This window comes from Physeter macrocephalus, chromosome 20 (genome assembly GCF_002837175.3).
Source record: "Physeter macrocephalus isolate SW-GA chromosome 20, ASM283717v5, whole genome shotgun sequence".
NCBI lineage: Eukaryota > Metazoa > Chordata > Mammalia > Artiodactyla > Physeteridae > Physeter > Physeter macrocephalus.
The window spans coordinates 43,002,640-43,024,951 of record NC_041233.1 but is presented as its reverse complement, the minus strand read 5'-3'; the positions used below and the strand labels follow the sequence as shown (position 1 = coordinate 43,024,951).

At 33.4% G+C, this 22,312-nt stretch overlaps 1 protein-coding gene across 16 annotated transcripts in view; it reads right to left on the bottom strand.

The window, feature by feature from the left end:
* The window catches only part of PCDH15 (protocadherin related 15), a 699,366-nt gene that overhangs the window by 307,309 nt on the left and 369,745 nt on the right, over window positions 1–22,312 (bottom strand). For all 16 annotated transcript variants that reach the window (XM_024121304.2, XM_055081163.1, XM_024121303.2 and 13 more), the window contains 2 exons: window positions 14,465–14,573; window positions 4,887–4,999 (listed from right to left, as the gene is read on the bottom strand). In XM_024121304.2, the coding sequence (XP_023977072.1) occupies window positions 4,887–4,999; window positions 14,465–14,573 (222 nt within the window). The remainder of the gene's footprint in view (window positions 1–4,886; window positions 5,000–14,464; window positions 14,574–22,312) is intronic.

Here is a 22,312-nt window from a genome sequence, read left to right as displayed (position 1 = left end):
CATACATTTCTGTCTCCTCAACACCAAGCAAAATATCAGGCACTTAATAGGCACTCAGAAAGGATTTGGCAAATTGAAAACTAGCAAATGTCATATGGCTTAAAGATAGTGAATCCCAGTTACCCATTGAATTCCTAAGCAGTAAAGTAAAATTGATATCATTATTCAAATAGAGGCCAAATATTTTCTAGGGTTGTGGCATTAGAGATTCATGTGTAGGATCAAGGGCTGTAGTTGCTGTTCTAGTAGGCCTCAATCATTTCTTGCACGCCGTTGTCCTGTGACTCTCAAATTACTAAAGCAAAGTAACTCGCCAGGAGAACTGGCATATTAACTCTACTATTCAAGCTCACCAGTTTCAATTCTGTGGCTCATTTTCTGTGTAAAATATGTATCTTTTCCTTAGAAGGAGAATATTTTGTTTGTTTGTTTAAATACAGTCATAAATAGCTTTAAACTGTCTTAATATAGGTATGGCTTTTTTCCAAGGATTGAATTTATTCGAGAAGTTCCTTGCACCTTTATTCTGGACAGAGAAAGGATAAAATGCTATCAAATACATGCACTTTCAAATATATGTATTTAAATGCAATGAAGATACAGTACCCAAATCCAGCAGCCTTAAAAGATTTACTGTGCCAGGGAGAAAGCCATTACAAGAAATATGTATTGAGCACTTTTATACATTGTACGTGGATAGGCGTATGGGCTTGGGCCACAATGTTGAAGAAATATATTACAATCTGCCCTCCCTCCTATAAACGTCAGGGGAAAATAAACAGGCAAATTCTATATAGAATGATCAAAGCCACCACAGGGACTAGTAGGATGCAAGGAGGGGTCATGCCTTTCCAGAGGAACTGTCTGTCTTACCATATGAAGCATCAATGAAATATCAGTGTGAATTAGACTGTTGATTAAAAAAAAAAAAGGAGGAATGATTCAGGAAGAACAGCAAATGCCTGGAGGCTAGAAAGAACATGGTGAGTTTAAGGCAGTGCAAGTGGTTGAGTATGGCTGGCACAGAAAGTATGCAGGGTGACTGATGAGAGCTTAGGGTTAATTATGCCCATTATGTGGAAAGAAAAGATGTTAAAGGTCAGCCTGCTAGGCAGTATAAGTAAGTCAATGAACAACAACATGAAAATCAGAGGGACCATGATACAGTGATATTTGTGGTGTCACTGTGACCCTTGCTATTAGTTGTTAATTAAAGAGATTTAGACAGGTACTTCCCTGGTGGCACAGTGGTTAAGGATCCCCCTGCCAATGCAGGGGCCACGGATTCGAGCCCTGGTCCAGGAAGATCCCACATGCCGTGGAGCAACTAACCCCGTGAGCCACAACTACTGAGCCTGTGCTCTAGAGCCTTTTAGCTCTTACAGTTTCGTATATGATTCATTTTATGTAAAATTTTGTATACGGTATAAATTAAAGTTTGAAATCAATTCTTGGGACTTCTCTCATGGCACAGTGGTTAAGAATACGCCTGCCAATGCAGTGGACACAAGTTCGATCCCTGGTCCGGAAAGATCCCACATCCTGCGGAGCAATTAAGCCCATGTGCCACAACTACTGAGCCTGTGCTCTAGGCCTGCAAGCCACAACTGCTGAGCCCTCATGCCACAACTACTGAAGCCCGTGCGCCTAGAGCCCATGCTCCGCAACAAGAGAAGCCACCGCAACGAGAAGCACACACATTGCAACAAAGAGCAGCCTGCACGCAGCAATGAAGACCCTACGCAGCCAAAAATAAATAAATAAAAGAAATAAATTTTTAAAAAAGAGAGATTTAGACAAAAAAAATTATGTTTGAGCAACTGAAAGACAGTGAATTATTGATAATTTATCCATTTAATGCTTGTATTAGAAGCCCAGAGTATAAATATATAAATTATTAATATTTTTTAAAAAATACTGCACTTCTAATAATGAAGATGAATGTTCTGGCCTTTGTTAGAGACACTCCATGCATGAACTAAATCATCATCATCTAGAATCTAAAATGTGCTTTCATATTTCTACTGCATAATTGTTTTTTGCTGTATAACTATGGTGATCACATAAACTTTCAACCAAACTGGGACATTTTTGAGGGTGAAAGATGTGTTATGAATAATTACACAAGGACAATAGGCATAAATGTGAACTGTCCTGGGCAAACCCAGGACTGGCTATGATTCTTATTCAAAATGTGTGTTTCATTTTTAAAGTGTGCTTAAATGATTGTAATTATGTAAAATTTGGAATAGTGTTTTGAAATGGAACACCCTTTTCTCTTTTAATTAGATGTGTTTTAATCCTTTAATATTCTAAAGTTGGTGAACTACTCCATTTTGCCTTCCTAGTTTCACCTTCACATTTTTATTTGTCAGTATACTTAGTAAATAACTGGCAGAAATAGATAAAATGAAGATGATAAATTTCTAATTTGTGACACCAGCTGTTAAATGTGCATACAGCTTTTTAAAGCAGAATTCTTCTTCAAAGTCTAGAAGAGGATACTTCATTGTATTTTATTTTTCCTTAGCTTCCAAAACAGAAATTGGGATCAAGTCCAATAAAAAAAAATTATGGCCAATGAAAAATGAAGCACTATTAAAATAAGAAAAAGGGAAGAATTTGAAAGACTTATTGCAGAGGAGAACTACCAGATTGTAGCACTTCAATGGATCCTTATACAAAGACACAATACTCAGCTAATATTCAAGCAAGTGGCACATTATTATTCTTACAGATTGATACTTTTGCTTATTATCCCCTTGACTGCACACAAAACACAATAATTTGAATCTAATAATGTTGGTAAAAACTTCCATTAATAATATAAAGTGTTATTAAAACAAAAAAAAATTATCTGTGGCCTGTCCCAATTGATTTTTGTTTCTATAATTGATAGACTGAGTTTCACTATACCTGGGTACACCAGGACAACCGACTTTGATAATAAAGAAAAATAATTGATTTCAGATTTCAAGTGGGGCAGTTTGGAAACAGTGCTTTGTCAAGTTTCTTAACTCCCACAGAGTGTAGCACCACAGGGCTCCAAGTAGATCCACAGGAGACAATGGAAACACATTTTGGAGTTTTATATAGTCCAATGATCATTAAAATAAAACCGTGCAAGATGAATCTCACACGTGACTATTTTACATAAATGGTAAACAGAGCCCTTCTTTGTTGAATGACTCCCAAACCCCTACTGAATGAAATCCAAGGAAATTGCAGTCGACATAAGGCTCTCTCCAAGGTCTGGCTCTATACCTCATTTCCCTGTTAACTGCTCATAGCCTGGTACATCATGCTTCCAAGCTTTTGCTTCTGTTCTTCCTTATGGTCAAACATATTTCCTTTCATTCATTAGCCAAAGCCATCCAATACAACACTGAGCTTGGGATAATCCCCAGAAAATCTTCCCTGAGTCCCAGATTAATTTAAATGTCCTTAATCTGTGCTTTGTTAGAGCTTTTACATTGTCTTCCTGTTAGCAGTTGAAGTGTTGTATTTGATTTATCAGCTTATGTGATTCTTCCCCCATCTAGACTACCCATTCTTCAAGGACAAAGAAACACTAAATAAATACACCATCTAGTGTGTATAACATAATCGGTGCTAACAAAATATGTCCTAATTTGAGCTAAAATTAAATGTATTGATGTATTATTGTTTGCAGTTGCACTGACAGATAATCAAACCAGAAAACCATTTCTAAGGAACTGCATCTTGGTGAAGTGAAATAAGTATGGCTTTAGCTTAGATAAACTTAAATTTGAATTTCAATTCTGCTGCTTATTAGTGATGTAACTCTGATTCAATCACTTGCCCTATCTGAACTTTAGTTTTGACATTTGTACCCATAAGCATAGTACTAAGTACTAAGGTTGTGGTTATAAAATATACATAAAACACCTTGTACAATGTACATGCTCAGTAAGCTTCTTTACCTTACTTCCTTTTCCTTTAACACTTTTAAATTTTTTAAAAAATGCCATAGGGCTGCATATCTATATCTATTTGTTGTATGTTTAGATATGAAAAAGTCAGACAATACACACTAGACATACTGTGTGTCCTTGCTTATTTCTGTCCTTTTACTTAAAATGCTTTTCTCCTAGCCCCGATCTCTATTTGGTAAATTCAAACTCTTCCTTCACTGCTCAGCTCAAATCTTACCTTCTCAGTAAAGTCTATAAGAATTAACGGATAGATAATCTGGGTTTCCACAATACCTTTGTAATGATTTTATTACAATATATTATATATTATTAAATCAAAATTGTAATGCCAAATGGATTCCCTTAGCTTTGAAAAATTTTGTGGTTGAAGATCATTTTTCAAAATAAAGAAATAATAAAACATATACTAAAAATTTCTGGACAAGCAAGATCTTTTCTTTTTAGTTTTGAAAAAGCAATAACATTAAAAAACATAACACATTATTAAAATAAAAATATATATAAATCCAGGCACTTTTTAAATACATTCATTGGTTAAGCTTTTGTGGTCAAAAATTAAATCCACTTGGTAAAAGACAAACAAACAGACAGAAAACAAAACCTAAACTAAATGTTAGAAGATGTAATAAATTATAGTATGTAGAATTACATACATTTGACCAAGGCATTTATTACATATAAAAATATCAGTATTTGAATAGCTCTGCAATATAAAAAGTTATGTTAAAGAAAAGCAACATGATGTATTAGAACTGTTGCACTTCACCTTTTTAAAGAAAAATTGGCTAATTGCAGTTCAAATTAATTTTAATTTTTATAGCTTAAAAGTCCCTACAGTAGTCTCTAGAGGATTCGTTGATAAACACAAGAACATTAGAACATTAGCTACATTTATAAACCCAAGAACGTTAAGCAAGTAGTCAAATTTACCTTAATAACCAAATCAAACTTCTGGTGAAAGTCTCTATTTACTGGCTCCAGGAGACTAAGTTCTGCAGTCCTTGGATGCATATGAAAAAATCGTGGGTAATCCTCAGGAGTCCCTGAAAGACATTGACATTTCAGCACTTAATTGAGAACAATAAGTAATGTGTGTATTTGCTGTATCTACTTCCCTTCATTAACTGAGGAACAAAATCATAATTTTATTAGTAAATTAAGTTTCAAAATTATACAGTCTAGGGAAAGCAGATGCAAATGTGGTACATCATTCATTAGTTTATGAGTAAGAGGGTGAAAATACTTGTTTGGATGATTTTCCAAATATCTTTTATTAAGTGAGTGCTTTAATTAATTTGAAACTTCATCACATAAAAGAGGTATAAAGTGTATCGAGAACAAATTTTGAATTATAAAATTGTATTTTAGTGGTACATAAATCTTAATTATAATCTGCATGGTCTTTCACCATATCTTGTGACAATGACTAGTAATTTGTACCAAATATCAAGTTGCTTGGAAATTAAAATGAGAATATTCTGTTCCAGCTGGGCAAATATTCTTCTTAAGATAAGTATTCAGCTAAATATATCAATCATGAAATAAAAATATTCAAATATTAAATAAAATATTTTGAATTACTCAGTGTCTAGAGAGGATATTTCTTAAATGCAGCCATTTTAGTGAGTTGAAATTTCCTTGAATTGTATCATCTTCCATTGTATACTACAACATTCCTTTTTCCAAAGTGAAGATAAAGTGGAAGTCAAATCATATAACTGTGGAATATATGCATTTAGCATAATAATGATAAGAATAAAGTAACATGGCTGCCAATTATTGAATCCTACACTGTACTAAATGCTTTATATAAGTAATCATTGATAACTCTGTAAATCATTCCCATTTTACACAGAACTTAAGAGATTTGTAATATTAAGTAATTTGTCCAAAGTCAAAGAGACAATGTCAGACAGAACTTGTATTCAAATCTAGGTTGACAGACGCCAAACATATCCAAAAATGCGTTAATTGCTATACTCTTTTGCTTCAACTATGAGACAAGACAGAAAATTTTCCTGGGCATTATGTGAGGGGAGAAAATATATGCCAATAAAATAGACTTAAAAATCCAGAAATAGTCAAAATTGCATATGAAAATTGAGCTTATGATAAAGGAATCGTCTCAAAATAATAGGGGAAAATGGATTTTTGAATAGGAGCATTAACCTAATAGGAGAGACAGAAAGTGATAAAATTGTGTCATTCTTCATACAATATACTAGAGTAAACCCCAAATGGAGAAGATATTCATGCACAATAAGCAATAAAACAACACAAGAGCTAGTAATAGATGAAAACATGGATGAATTCTATTCTAATGTGAGAGTGGGCATAACTTTCCTACCTATGGCTCAAAATAAAGAAATAATAAGGAAAAAGAGTGATAAATTTAATGGCATTACAAATTTCATGGCAAAACACAATAAACAAAGTAAAACTGCAGGTGACAAACTAGAGAAATATTTGTATTTACGTCAGAGACAAAGGCTCATATCCCTAACATGTGTAGATTTGCAATTTAGAAAAGTAAAAGATCATCAATATATTTAAAAAAAAGTTTTGGGATAGAGAATGAACAGATAGTTCACAGAAAGAGAAAGGCAGATGACCCTTGACCTCACACAAAGATACTCACTTTTATACATAAGAAGAAAAACTCAAATTAAAACCACACTGAGATTCTATTTCTCTCTTGCTCAGTTAGCAATGGTCCAAGGTGGATGCCAAAATCCATGAACTGAATTTTTGCTAACGATCCCCTCATTTTTCTCACTATACTGGTTCAAATCTCCTTATTCCTCTAATACAACTCTGCATATATTTTCCAAATGATTCTTCCTTGTCTGTCATTCTCTCCATGGGTTTCACTTATATATTGTTAGCCTCTCATTCAGAGTCTTGTCATTTCATTCTTCTACCACTGTGATAGCATCCGAAATCTTCTAACATCCCATTTACTTATAATCACTGAAATGAACTTTACTTGAAATAAATGCCACTTTACTCTCCCAGTTAGCTAGATACAATTTTTACTTCTTGTTTACTGTGGTGATCCCCAAAGTAGGATTGAGGAAAACAACATCAAACCTCTTGAATTTCTATGATATCAGTTGTAATATCTCCTCTTTCATTTATAATTTTATAAATTTGAGTTATCTTTCTTTTTAGTCTAGCTAAAGGTTTGTCAATTTTGTTCACATTTTCCAAAAAAACAGCTTTTAGTTTTATTGATCTTTTCTATTGATCTATTCTATTTCTCTTTCTTGTTTCTGTTTTATTTATTTCTGCTCTAATATTCATCGTTTATTTCTTTTGCTAACTTTGGGCTTAATTTGTTTTCATTTTTCCAGTTCCTTCAGGTGTAGAGTTAGGTTGTTTATTTCTGATTTTATTTTTCTTAATGTAAGCATTTCTCACTTAAACTTTCCTCTTAGAACTGCTTTTGCTGCATCACGTAAGTTTTGGTGTGTTGTGTTTCCATTTTTATTATTATATAATTGGTGTACAGCATTATAGTTAAATATTTTTATCCACTACAGAGTGATCACCACAAGTCTAGTTACCATCCAGCACTTTACCCTCTTCACCCATTTCGTCCACCCCTCAGCCTCATTCCCCTCCAGTAAACACTCCCCTCAGCCTCATTCCCCTCCAGTAAACACTTCCCTCAGCCTCATTCCCCTCCAGTAAACACTCATCTGTTCTCTGTATCTATAAGTTTTCTTTTTATTTGTTCATTGTTTTTTTTTATATTCCACATATGAATGAAATCTTACAATATCTGTCTTTCTCCACTTGATTTACTTCACTTAGGATAATACCCGCAAGGTCCATCCATATGGTCACAAATGGCAGGATTTCATTATTTTTTATAGCCAAATACTATTCCATTGTTTGTGTACATACATATATGTATATATGTGTGTGTGTGTGTATATATATATACACACACACACACACATATATACAGTGGTATATATATATATTTTTTAATATATATTTATATATATACCACTTCTTTATCCATTCATCCATCACTGGACACTTAAGTTGTTTCCATATCTAGGCTACTAGATAAATAATGCTGCAGTGAACATAGGGACACATATATCTTTCAAGTTAGTGTTTTTGTGTTATTTGCATAAATACTCAGAAGTGGAATAGTTGGGTCATATGATAGTTCTATACTTAATTTTCTGAGGACTCTCCACATTGTTCCAAAGTGGCTGCACCAATTTACAGTCCCACCAGCAGTGTGCAAGGATTCTCTTTTCTCCACATTATCTACAACATTTGTTATTTCTTGTCAATTTGATAATACTTATTCTAACAGGTATGAGTTGATATTTCATTGTGATATACATTTGCATTTACCTGTTGATTAGTAATGTTGAAAACTTTTTCATGTGACTGTTGGCCATCTGTATGTCTTCTTTAGAAAAATGTCTATTCAGATCCCCTGCTCATTTTTAATTCATGTTGTTTGTTTTTTATTTTGCTGTTGAGTTGTATGAGTTCTTTATATATTTTGGATATTAACCCCTTATAGAATATATGATTTGCAAATACCTTGCCTTTTCATTTTGATCATGATTTCCTTCACTATGCAGAAGCTTTTATGTTCCTCTCATTCTAGAGTTAGTAAATTGCTTCTTCTCTATTTTATTCCTAGTCAATATAGCTAGAAGTTTGTCAGTTTTATTGCTTCTTTCAAATAATCAATTTTTAGTTTCATTGACTTTATCTATTATTTTTCTACTCTCCATTTCATTAATTTCCACTCTGTTCTTTATTATTTCTATCCTTATGCTTTCTTTTAGTTTCCTTTTCCAGGGTTTTAGTGTGAACAATTACATTTCCGATTAAGAATTTTTCTTCTTTTTTGGGGCTTTCCTGGTGGCGCAGTGGTTGAGAGTCTGCCTGCCGATGCAGGAGACGTGGGTTCGTGTCCCACATGCCGCAGAGCGGCTGGGCCCGTGCACCATGGCCATTGAGCCTGCGCGTCCGGAGCCTGTGCTCCGCAATGGGAGAGGCCACAGCAGAGAGGGACCCGTGTCACGCAAAAAAAAAAAAAAAAAAAAAAAAAAAAAAAAAATTTTTCTTCTTTTTTAATGTTGGTATGTACAACTATACATCTCCTTCTGACTGTCACTTAAGCTGCATCCCACAGGTTTTGGTATAATGTATTTTTATTTTTATTTATCTCAAAGTATTTTTCTAATTTCTTTTGTAATTTCTTATTTGAGCCATTTGTTATTTAGTAGTTGTTTAATTTGTGAGTCTGCAAAATTTCCCTTGTTATTCACCTCTAATTTCATTCCTTTGTGGTCAGAGGATATAGTTTGTATGATTTCAATCATTTTCAGTTTAATGAGACCTGTTTTACAACCTAGCAAATGGTCTATACTAGAGAATATTCTTGAGAAGAATGTATATGCTATTGTTTTGGGATTGAGCATTATATTGATGTCTATAGGATATTGTTGGCTTATAATGTTGTTCATTTCTTCTTTTGCCTTGCTAATCTTCTGTCTAGTTTTTAATCCATTATTGAAAGTATAGTATTGAAGTATTTAACTACTGTGCTTGAATTGTCTATTTCCCCCTTCAAGTCTGCCAATTTTTGCTTCACTTCTGGGCTCTATTGTTAGATGCATATATGCTTATAATTGTTATACCTTCTTGATGGATTGACCCTTTTATCAGTATAAGATGTCCATCTTTGTCTCAAGTGAAAAATTTTATTTTACAGTCTATTTTACCTAACATTAGTAGTGCTACTTCAGCTCACTTTTAGTTATTATTCACATAAACTACCTTTTTACATCCTTTTATGCTCCAACTAGTTATGTCTTTAATCTAAAATGTGTTTCTTATAGATAGCATGTAGTTAGATCATGTTTTTCTTTTTCTCTTTTTTATGTATTGTGCCAATCTGAATCTTTTAATTGGAACATTGAATCCATTTACATTGATTGTGATTACTAAAAAGATGGTATTTACCTCTGCCATTTTGCTGTCTTCTATATACCTTATATCCATTTTGTTCCTCTATTGTTCCATTACTGCCTTATTTTTCATGTGTACTGTTTAAATTCCTTTGTTTTGTGCTTTACTATAAATCTTCAAATTATGTAAACAATTAAATTGTTAAACTATTCTCCTAGTGGCTATCCTGGGAATTAAGATTGATGTCTTAATTTATGGCAATCTAATTTGGACTAATAGCAACATAACTTCAATAATATATAAAAATTTTACTCCTGTATAACTCTATTTTACCTTTGCTCTTTGCTGTTATTATCACAAGTTACATGTTTCTACTTTGTCCATCAATATAGATGTATAATTATTGATTTATGATATTTTCTTTAAATCAAATAAGAGAAAGAAGAATTACTAGCATGTGTGTGTATATATATATATATATATATATATATATATAAAATGTATTTTATACTTAACTATGTAGTTATTTTTACCAGTGTTCTTTATTTCTTCATGTAGAACTGAGCTACTTTCTATTGTGCTTTCATTTCAGCCTTAGGTCTCTACCCTTCAGTATTTCTTGTAGCAAAGGTGTGTTACTGATAAATTCTCAGATTATCTGGGAATACCTTAATTTCTCATTTACTTTTGAAGGATATATTTGCTGTATTTAGAACTATTAATGAACTTTTTTTTTCTTTCAGTTCTCTGAACATGTCATACTAATGTACTCCAGTATCCATGTTTCCTGATGAGAAGTTGGGTTATAATTTTATTGAGAATCAATTTCTATTATAAAGTCACCTCTTTTTTGTTACTTTTGAATTATTTTTTTGTCTGTGTCATTTGACAGTTTGATTGGGATGTGTCTAAGCGTGGATTTATTGTAGGTCTATCCTTTTGGGGAGTTCAGTTAGCTTCTTGGAGGTATAGATTGTTTACCTCAAATTTAGTTTTTGATCATTACTTATTCCTATATTCTTTATGCCCCTTTCTGTTCTCTCCTTCTGGGACTCCTGTTATGCATAAATTAGTCTACAGAATGGTATTTTTTAGGTCTCTGAAGCTCTCTTTGCATTTCTTCACTCTTTTTCTCTTTCATCTTCTCAGATTTGGTAACTCAATTGACCTCTCTTCAAGTTTGCTGATTCTTTCTTCTTCCTGCTTGAATCTTCATTGAGCCCTGCTAGTGAATTTTTAATTTCAGTTGTTATACTTTTCAACTCCAAAATGTGTTTCCTCTTTATAATTTCCATCTTTTTGTTGATATTCTCCATTAAGATGACATAGAATTGGCTCAGGCTACTGTGGGTAATCAATAGCAGTGGCAGTAATTCCCGCATTGATAATAATGATGGTAGGACCAGTGAAGGGGTTGGCAATAGTCCCTGGCTAACCTTTTTACACACATCAGCATCCACATCCTCAAGTCTAGTAAACCAACTATCAACAATGTGTGAAAGTAGAAGAGCTTGCCACCTAGCAACTGGGAAAACAAGCTCTGAAGAACACATACATTCAGAATTATCTGGATGGACATAAGGGAAACTAAGAGTTCTGGAAAAGTAGGTAAAATCAGAGTCATGGGAACCCTGTCTTGTGGCAGAGGGAAAGGGTTTGTGCTTCTATTCTTATCAGTTTTGCATGACTTAGGAAACATACTTTATTTTTCTTCCTAATGGTAATAACAACATCAACTAACATTTATCGAGTGCTTTTTTCCAGGCACTAATATTTACATGCATTAGATCAAATTCTCAAAACACTTTTATAGAAAAGTCTATTTTGATCAATCCTTTTGCCAAAAGTCTATTTTAAAGAGGAACAATCTGAGACAGAGAGATTAAGTAACTTGCCTAACATTATATGAATAGTAAGGGTTGAAGTCAGGATTTAAACATGGATAGTACAATTCCAGAGGCTATGCTCTCAGCACTTACAATGTCCTCTCTGTCTTTTAGAAATGTACATACTATAAAAATATATAAATTTATTTAACTTAGCTGTGAAAGCAAAGTTAATGATAGAGGTTATATATATTATGTAGTACTATCCATTATCCTAATGTTGGAGGTTGATGAAACTTAACGTCATTATGTCATTTTTCTGCTCTAATTCCTGCATTGGTTCCACGTTTCACTCAGAGTAAAAGCCAACAAAGCTCAACAGTATACAAGACTACGTTTTCTGGCCCCCCTTATTTCTCATACCCTCTTTCTTCTACTTCCCCCTCACTGACTCCTCTCCAGTGCTACTGGCCTCATTGATGTTTCTGAAACTCATCAGGCAAACTCCTGCTTTTATCTCTGCCTAGAAACTCTTTTCCCAGATATCAACATGGTTAACTCTTTCAAGTTCTATAGGATTTTACTCAGATCTCACCTTTTCAATGAGACATATCCTGATCAATCCTATTTAATACTGTAACACCCCTTCTGTACCTCCAATCCCATTCATCAGCTCGATTTTTCTCATAGCACTGACTACCATTTATTTTGTATAATAAATACATTTATTTATCACATTAATTGTTTATTGCCTGTTTCTGCTGCCCGAAAACCAGTGCTACAAAGTAAGGAATCTGTCTTGCTCAACAGAGTAAGCACTCAGTTATTGAAAGAGATTAACTTTTTAAAGTGAAAGAAACATATGAATATCGGTGGATACTATCCCATTCTGAGTAACATGGTTTCCCAAGACTATCTTTAAATGTAATGCTTTGGACTTTGCACAGGCTGCATCAACTATCTAAATAATTTTTATCCCATTTTATACTTGAAAACCCCTCTCTTTCTGCTTAAAAAACTCTGTCTAAGCAATTTTCTTAGAAATCCTTAGTACTTTACTCCCATGAGACCACATGATATGTGGCTCATACTTTATTTGTAGTACTTAAAACCATGTATTTTATCTTTTGGCATGTTTCTATCCATAGACTCTACCCCTCCCTAACCTAGAACATTTATCTCTCATCTTTGTAGCATAGTAATTGACATATTGTCAAGCCCTCAGTTAATAAAATAAACAATGACTATTTCCTTTTATGTACACCAAACCCCCTACAGAGTTAAAAGAGACTTCTGTTTATGTTTATAAGCACTTTTAAAAAGATTAATAGTCTAATCTATACAACTGACTTATAATATGTATGTAGTTCTAGACACCAAACGCTTGAAACAGAATTACTTGAATTTTCTTTACAGATAGCACTTCTAAGTAGGATATAGCATCATATTTTGAAATCTGTCTAATGTCTCTAGGTGGTTGTGTTGTTATATATGTGTACATGGGGTGGGAAGGGGTTAAGGGTAAAGTTAAATTCCGTTGAATAGTTATTTTCAAGCATACTTCAGAACTGACCTTCTTCATTAAGAGATATATGGTCTGTTTTACATATATCTGTCTCTCTGGAGACTATAAATCATGCAAAGCAGCAATATCCATATTTTAGCAAAAGCAATTTAAGAAGAGTGACACGATCAGATTCTCATTTTTGCTTTTGGTACAACTGGCAGATATGCACAAGAATGGATTTAAATGGCTTCTGTGAAATTGTTCAAGGAAAAATTAACCAAGGATATAACGTTTCCTTGGGGTAACATGATCTTTCTCTTTCGTTTTGGCTCCGATAGCTCTTATTTAATTGTCACATATTTTTAGAATTATGTAATGGTATCCAACCAATGATAAAGTACTAGTAGAGCAAACTGTAAGTTTTTCAATTGATTTTCAATTTTTTCTTAGAGAATTCTTTATGAGGTGATGTAAACAGAGGAAACTACCAATAGGTGGATTAAATCCTTTTTTTTTTTTTTTTTTTTTTTTTTTTTTTGGGGTACGGGGGCCTCTCACTGGAGCACAGGCTCCGGACGTGCAGGCTCAGCAGCCATGGCTCACGGGCCCAGCCGCTCCGCGGCATGTGGGATCTTCCCGGATCGGGGCACGAACCCATGTCCCCTGCATCGGCAGGCGGACTCTCAACCACTGCGTCACCAGGGAAGCCCTAAATCCTATTTTTGAAGTTGTTTTGCTTCCTCAATAAAAGTGTTTCTACTTTTTGTTCTACAAATTTCACTGAGACTAATACTAAAGAAGAAAAATGGTTATTTTTTTATTTATTTTTTTTTTTTGTGGTATGCGGGCCTCCCTCTGCTGTGGCCTCTCCCGTTGCGGAGCACAGGCTCCGGACGCGCAGGCTCATTGGCCATGGCCCACGGGCCCAGCCGCTCCGCGGCACGTGGGATCCTCCCAGACCGGGGCGCGAACCCGGTTCCCCTGCATCGGTAGGCGGACGCGCAACCACTGCGCCACCAGGGAAGCCCGAAAAATGGTTATTTTTAAATGGTTATTTTTAAATTTATTTTTACATAAAAAATAATTTCAATAAAATTTCTAAAAAATAATTTCTAAAAAGAAAATCTTTGTTATTAAAGTTTTTTTTTAAATTTGAAACATTTTTTTTCCCTACATGATTCTATAGCTATAACTGAGAGTGCAAAATGTTAGCAGATACAAACCAACAAGGATGGAATAGAGGATGCCTGGCCTATCTGATGGTGGCTGAATATTCCGGTCCTGATCAATGGCTTGGATCGGTGGGGTAACAATGATGGGGTTCAATTCTTCCTGGAAAAAAAAATCAGAGAGTTTAGTTCAGCGTCATTACCTCAGAAAGAATTGACATGCAGATATTGTAGTCTGGACAGCTAGATAACACCTGAGCCAGCAGTTAGACTCAGATTTCAAGATTTGTAGTTGAACACCATAGACTAGTTAATTTTGAATCTGAAGAAGGACAGACATTACAATAATCTCCAAGAGTGGCCTTGCCTGTTATCGTGGAAAAAATAAAAACAAATATATTCAGAGACAACCCTAGAAAGGTAAACTGAGCTCAGAATGACTGGTATCTCTGGCATATTATCTTCAATTATTATAATTCTTAATTTTAGCTGATTCTAATATCTACCCTTCTCTGTATATAATACTGGACTCATCATTGCTTAGATTTGTGGTCTGTATTTTAACCGAATAATTTTATAGCATTTAGAAAGAGAACAGTTACGTTAAAATAGTAAAAACTTCATCATCAACTATGAATATATTCTAGCACTGATAATTAAGTGATTTGAAATTTTAGCAAGCTATACAATTTAATAACTAAATAATTGAACTTATCAATTATTAAATTACTTTCATTACATTTTATGTGTTGTTTATACTTAGAAACTTCTCTTTTTCAATATCTTTTTTAAAACCCACTTAATATACATTTGGTATTTAAAATCTATTATAATCTCCCTTTAACAAAAAAAATAAGATTTAGATTACATGAAAGAAAATTTGCTGCACAACTGTCAATAACAATTTGTCACTGTCAATTTGTGGGCACTGTTATTCTCATCTCATGTTATATTGTAAGTATACTATTTCCCAGAAGCTTTTGAAAATATTTAGCCAGATTTCTGTCTGTTTCTATATGTTAACTAACAGAGAAAGGAAAAACAAATCTTACATGTTCACAATACTATTATTTAGACACATATATACTTAACATATATTCTTAAGAGGCCAAACTACCATTTCTATTTTTCTTTGATTAGTTTTGCTTTTTTCAAGTGGCAGAAATATCAAATTGTTTGAAAAAGTGTCATACATTTTGAAATATTTTTCCTTTGTGAACATTTTAAAAATGTAATATTAGTGTGGGTGGCATAGGTCAAGCTGATCACTTTCAACTTTTTATGTGATCATAGAAGAAACACAAGTGGAACAGTCACATATATCTTTGAAGCTTATATACTACAAAATATATGATGTCTGGTTCTTTTCAAAACCTTCCAAACAGTATTGATAATTTTCTTTTTTTTAATTTTAAAAATTTATTTATTTTTTATTGAAGTATAGTTGATTTACAATGTTGTATTAGTTCCAGGTGTACAGCAAAGTCATTCAGTTATACACACATACAGATCTATTCTTTTTTCAGATTCTTTCCTCTTATAGGTTATTATAAAATATGAGTATATTTCTCTGTGCCAAACAGTACGTCTTTGCTTTGATAATTTTCATCCTTAAAATGACGGAGCAAAGAGCACACATGTGAAATACTCATACAGCCATGGCTCATGAAAATCACATCAGTTTCTGCCTGATCACTGGAACTTTATGCACATATTCAAACAAACAAACGAAAACACCTCAAGGAACTAAAAAAAATACTCTTGTTTTATTATTTCCATGTATTCCAATATGTATCTGAAAAATTTTCAGGTATATTTTTTACCTTACAAATTGTGACTGACTGTTGTATCCAAAATGTGCATTTGAATATCCTTTCAATTGCATATTTGACCTTGATATATAAGGGTTTTTTTTTTGGTCACCTTAATGTTTTAAACATATACCATTCTGCCTTGCATTTAGACCCTATTAATATTGTCTCACTGAAGAGAAGTTCCCAATTTTAACATAGTCCTATACACTCCTTTCTCTTTTCATTTATACTTGGTGATTTCCTCTAACTGCACACATACTCTGACCACCTGAGGAACAGTTGATAATTTTCCCTTATCTACATCTATACAGAGACTATTGTGCTCATCCATATCAAAATTTATTGAACATTCTTGCTAGTCGACTGTACGTCTGAGTTTCCTTGCCTATAACTTTCTTGAGAGCAGGGGTAAGGCTGATATACTTTTATATCTGTAGCACCAGAAATGTATGGTGCACACAGACACTCAAGAACTGTTGAATAAACGGCTTCTCAGCTCCAGACTATTTAGAGTATTCTTGACCCATGGATCCTTGCCTTTCTCTCTGGGTTCCTGTGGGACATCCAAATACACACACTGACATTTGATAAGTATATTTTTATAACTCCCAGATCTTTGTGCTCACAAAGTTATTGCACCCAACTGGAGGGAAAAATAATGTGGCCGTGGGAGTGGATCAAAATGCACAGATATGGGCTCAGAGTTTTTCATTGAGATGGCCTTTTGGGTGTTACAGTAAGTAGTCTCATAAATATTCCAGTAGATTGAGTGGTGAACGTCTGTATCCTACAACAAAACATACCAAACTTGCTAGTAAGTTTTCAATAAGCTATTTAATTCCTCAGAGCTTGAATCCTAATTTTCAAAGTGAGGTTAATAATATCTACATTCAATAATTAATGTGAGGATTCATCAAAGAATGTATGTAAAACAGTAAGTGGCATATTTAATATATGGAAATTATTAGTATTATCAAAATTAATATTATTTTTAATTGTGTAATATTGACATTAAACTTGCCTCCAAACTGTAAGCAGAGAAAGAGATGGAAATTTTTAATTTCAATCTGGAAGCTTATTTGAAACCAGATCTTGCATATTTTCCTGAAAACATGACACTGACATGAATCTTGAAGCTTTTATTTAGGATTACAAAATTGATCAAATGTTTCAGGGAATGAAGGGGGACTATCTATCATTACTATTTAATTTTAAACAGAGATTTGGATGTAAAACCTGCAAAGCAAATTATTTAATGATTATACTTAAACACAATTTTAAGATAGTGTATCAGGGAGTTGAATGTTCACTTAAAATGAACATTTCATTTTACTTTATTAAAAGGAAGCTTCAGTGACATTCTTTTTCTATAGACTCAGACACATTACAGTTTCACATCCAATTTAAAAACTCATTCCCCACCCTTTAGTTAAAGAAATTTGTGATAACTCTTTGAGTTATAAATATTCTGATGAGTTATATAAATGTATCAAGCACTTGCTGTATGCAAAGAACTCCACTAATTGTTCAAGTAGAGTTAAAAAATAGGTAATAGTTCTGGAACTATAAAGGAGCTCACAGTCATGAGGATGGGGACTCAAAGTACATGAACACAATTTAGAAAAAAAATTTATAAAGACATTTATCAATAAATATTAAAAGAGAGCTCTGGTAGAAAACTCATATGATCAAGTATTATGAGTGAATTAGTCAAAATAACAAGAATCAGAGATATTCAAACACGTGCAGCTTAAATAAAGCAAATTTTGATTCATATATCAAAGGTGAGATTAATAAAGATAAAAAATATGCCTGCATTTGATAGAGGCTGGATAAGGGAGTTTAAAAAAACACACACACAGGGGGCTTCCCTGGTGGTGCAGTGATTAAGAGTCCGCCTGCCAATCCAGGGGACACAGGAAGATCCCACGTGCCGTGGAGCAACCAAGCCCGTGCGCCACAACTACTGAGCCTGCACTCTAGAGCCCGCGAGCCACGACTACTGAGCCCACGTGCCTAGAGCCTGTGCTCTGCAACGAGAAGCCACCACAATGAGAAACCCGCGCACCGCAACAAAGAGTAGCCCCCTCTCACTGCAACTAGAGAAGGCCCCCATGCAGCTACGAAGCCCCAATGCAGCCAAGAAATAAATAAATAAATAATTTTTAAAAACACACACACAATTGATGATATATAGATAGACAGATAGATAGATATATAGATAGATAATCTAGGGCTATTTTGAGGAGAGTCATTAAAGTGCCTTATAAACAGTGCAGTTTAATTTTCATATAGTTGGCAATGTAAAACTTCTACAGGTGAATAGCAAATGTATTTTTATCATTCTGATGAAAAAAATCATCCTAGAGTGTCTTGTAGGTACAGAATAACATAAAGAAAATATATTTAAAACTGTACAACCCAGTAATAGCCACTGTTAATATTTTGAGGTATTTTCTATCGGTATTTATCTTCTATGTATCATCTATCTACCTGTCTGTTTACACAGTGATATTTCACCACTTTGCATATATAAATTTTGTTGATTATTTTTACCTCACATATTATAACCACTGTTCTAAGTCAATGCATCTGCTTTTCAAAAAAACAATTTGCAATAATGTGCAACCTCCACTAATGTTATTAATTAGGCTGTATAGTTGTACATTTAAGATGCTTATATTGTTTAACAACACATATAATGTATTCATTACTGTGCTGTGCCTTTAATTATATTCCTAGGTTAAACTCCTGGATGTGGAATTTCTGGATCAAGAAATGAGAGCATGTTGAACTCTTTCAGACAAATTGCCAGATGGCTTTCCAGAAAGATTGCAGTGATTTATTTCCTCCTCAGTAGTGTGTGTTTATAACAGCACATACTTGTCAATACTGAGGGTGATATATATCTGAAATATTGTTAATAAATATAAAGTTAAATTTTACATTTCTTTGATAGCATAATTTATTTGATATATTTATCTGTGTTTCTTCTGTTCATTTACTTTGTCTATTTTCTTTTTTAAATTTGGTATTTTAAAATTTTATTTCCATGGCATATGTTAATAGCACAAAAATCAACACGTTGTCATCAGTCTTAAAAATATTTTCAGTATGTTGTTTGCCTTTTAATATTATTTGTTTTTGAGATCTAGAAGCTTGGCGTTTTTATGTATTGAAATATATCCCTTTTTCCCTTTTTGATTTCTGCTTAGATAGTCTTTCACCCTCTGAAAGTCATATAAATGCTGAATTATATTTACTTTCAGTTATTACGGTTTCAAATTTTAAATTTAATTCGTCAGTCTATCAAGACATCTGAATAGTAAAGACAAGAGTCACCAAACTGTGGCTGGAATTTTAACCTATTTTTTTTTAACAGAAGTGAAACTAGTTTTACAAACTCTTTGCCTTCCCCCTTTACTCTGTCTTAAATAGACATCTGTATAAAATTTAATTGCCTTTGAAAACCTACTGATCCTATGTTTCTGTCATATTCTATTACACTGCTTTAATATCTTAATTTATCCATGTCTGTAATGATTTAAAATAGAAATTGAGAGTTCCTCTATTATATAAGGTTGATGAGGTTTAAAATTGTGTGTGTGTGTGTACGTGTGTGTGTGCGTGTGAAAACTAGATATTGGTAAGACACACAGTGATTTAAAATAAGGAATTAGGCTCCAAATAATCTAGATTTACAGAAAAGTAGCAAAAAAATTGATGGAGACGAAGATGATAAAATGCCAAACAAGAAAATGCCATCTAATTGCATTGGTTAATGTCTCTAATTTGTCACAAATCTTCTTCCCAGTCCCAAACACACACACACACACACAAAACTACTGCTCCTGTTAATGAAATTTGAGAATTGAGAGCTACACTATAATTTTTTTCATGTTACATTTCCTTTAAGAATTATTTTATATTCCTGCATTCAGTTACAATATATATACATGTATATATGTGTATATATATTTGTAAATATTAAATTAATTAAAGTTTTCTTGGTTTATATTTAGATTTTATTTTATTGGTTTTAATACTCATGTCTAAATATTTATATCATGATTTACTTATTTTTAAATTCTTTATTTTTATTCAACAGTCAACTGAAGTATGTCCTTGAATGTTTTTTTAGGTAAGAAAATATGAGTACTTGTATATATGAGAATGTAAATGGCTTTATACCTGAATGAAAATTTGACCAAATATTAGGTTCTCTATTTCACAAACTTTTCCTCTATTTACAAACTTTCCTCCATTGTCTTCCAGTTTTGTTTCTACGGAGCAGAAATCTGAGCTCTACCTAATATGTTGTTCCTTTATGTTTTTTTCTTTATTGGTCTTGTAGAAATTTGCTTTTATCTGGAAATAAAATAATATACCAGAAATTTTCTGAGTAAAGGCTATCAAATTTTATTGCACTTTGCTTTACTGTATTTCACAGATACTGCATTTTTTACAAATTGAAAGTTTGTAGCAACCTGTGTCAAGCAAGTCTATCAGCATGCACCATTTTTCCAAAAGCATTTGTTCACTTTGTGTCTCTGCGTCACATTTTGATAATTCTCACAGTATTTCAGACATTTTTGTCATCATTATGTTTGTTACAGTGATCTGCAATCAGCGATCTTTGAGGTTACTATTACAATTGTTTGGAAGCACCAGGAACTGTGCCCATATAACAGATGGCGAACTTAATAAATGTCATGTGTGTTCTGACCACTCCACAACTGGCTGTTCTCCCATCTTTCTCTCACCTTGGGCCTCCCAATTCTCTGAGACACAATATTGTTGAAATTAGGCCAGCTAATAACCCTACAATGGTTTCTAAGTGTTCAAGTGAAAGGAAGAGTAGTAGTCTCTCACTTTAAAACAAAAGCTAGAAATGATTATACTTAGTGAGGGTGGAAAGCCAAGACAGGCTTGCTTTCAAGCAAGCCTTCTTCAGACAAACAGCCATGTTGTGAATGCAAAGGAAAAGTTCTTGAAAGAAATTAGAAGTGCTAATCCAGTGAACACACAAATGATAAGAAAGCAAAACAGCCTTATTGCTGGTATGGAGAAAGTTTTAGTGGTCTGATTAGAAGATTAAACCAGCTACAACAAATGAGGAGTTGCTTCTTATGGATAAGCAAAGGAAGTGGTTTCTTAAGATGGAATCTACTCCTGGTGAAGACGATGTGAAGACTGTTGAAATAACAACAAAGGATTTAGAATATTACATAAATTAGTTGAAAAACAGCAGCAGTGTTTGAGAGGACTGGCTCCAATTTTGAAAGAAGTTCTACCGTGGTTAAAATGCTATCAAATGGCGTTGCTTGCTACAGAGAAATAGTTCCTGAAAGGAAGAGTCAATCGATGCAGCAAACTTCACTCTTGTCTTATTATTAAAAATTGCGACAGTCACCCTAACCTTCAGGAACTACCACCCGATCAGTCAGCAGCCATCAACATCAAGGCAAGGCTTTCTACCAGCAAAAAGATTACAACTCCCTGAAGCGTCAGATAATGGTTAGCACTGGTTAGCAATAAAGTATTTTTTAATTAAGGTATGTACACTGTTTTTGTAGACAATACTATTGCACATTTAATAGACTACAGTATAGTGTAAACATAACTTGTAAATGAACCGGAAAACCAAAAAACTCATGCAACTCGCTTTATTGTGATATATGTTTTGTTATGGAACCAAACCCACAATGTCTCCATGGTATCTTAACTGTGTTTCATGCTTTGAAAACTTTCATTCTGCAAACATGGATACTTAATAAAATCCTGGAGGTTTTTTTTTTTTTATTATTTCTACTGTATCTCTGTTATTGTACTTGCTTACTTTACCTGGTTTTTTTAATCAACACAAATTGATTATATTTTTATTTGGCCACCTGATCTTTATTTTCTTATTCTTAATTCCTCTGTAGTCTGGAAGATTTCTCAAACATAATGAAGAGTACTGTAAGATGGTAAGAGTATTATTTTATTAACTAGGAAAATACAGACTGAGTCTTGCCTCTCAATTTAGCTAGCTTCTGTGAGCTTCACCCTGTACTGGCTTATAAAATAGAGTAATACTACATCTTTT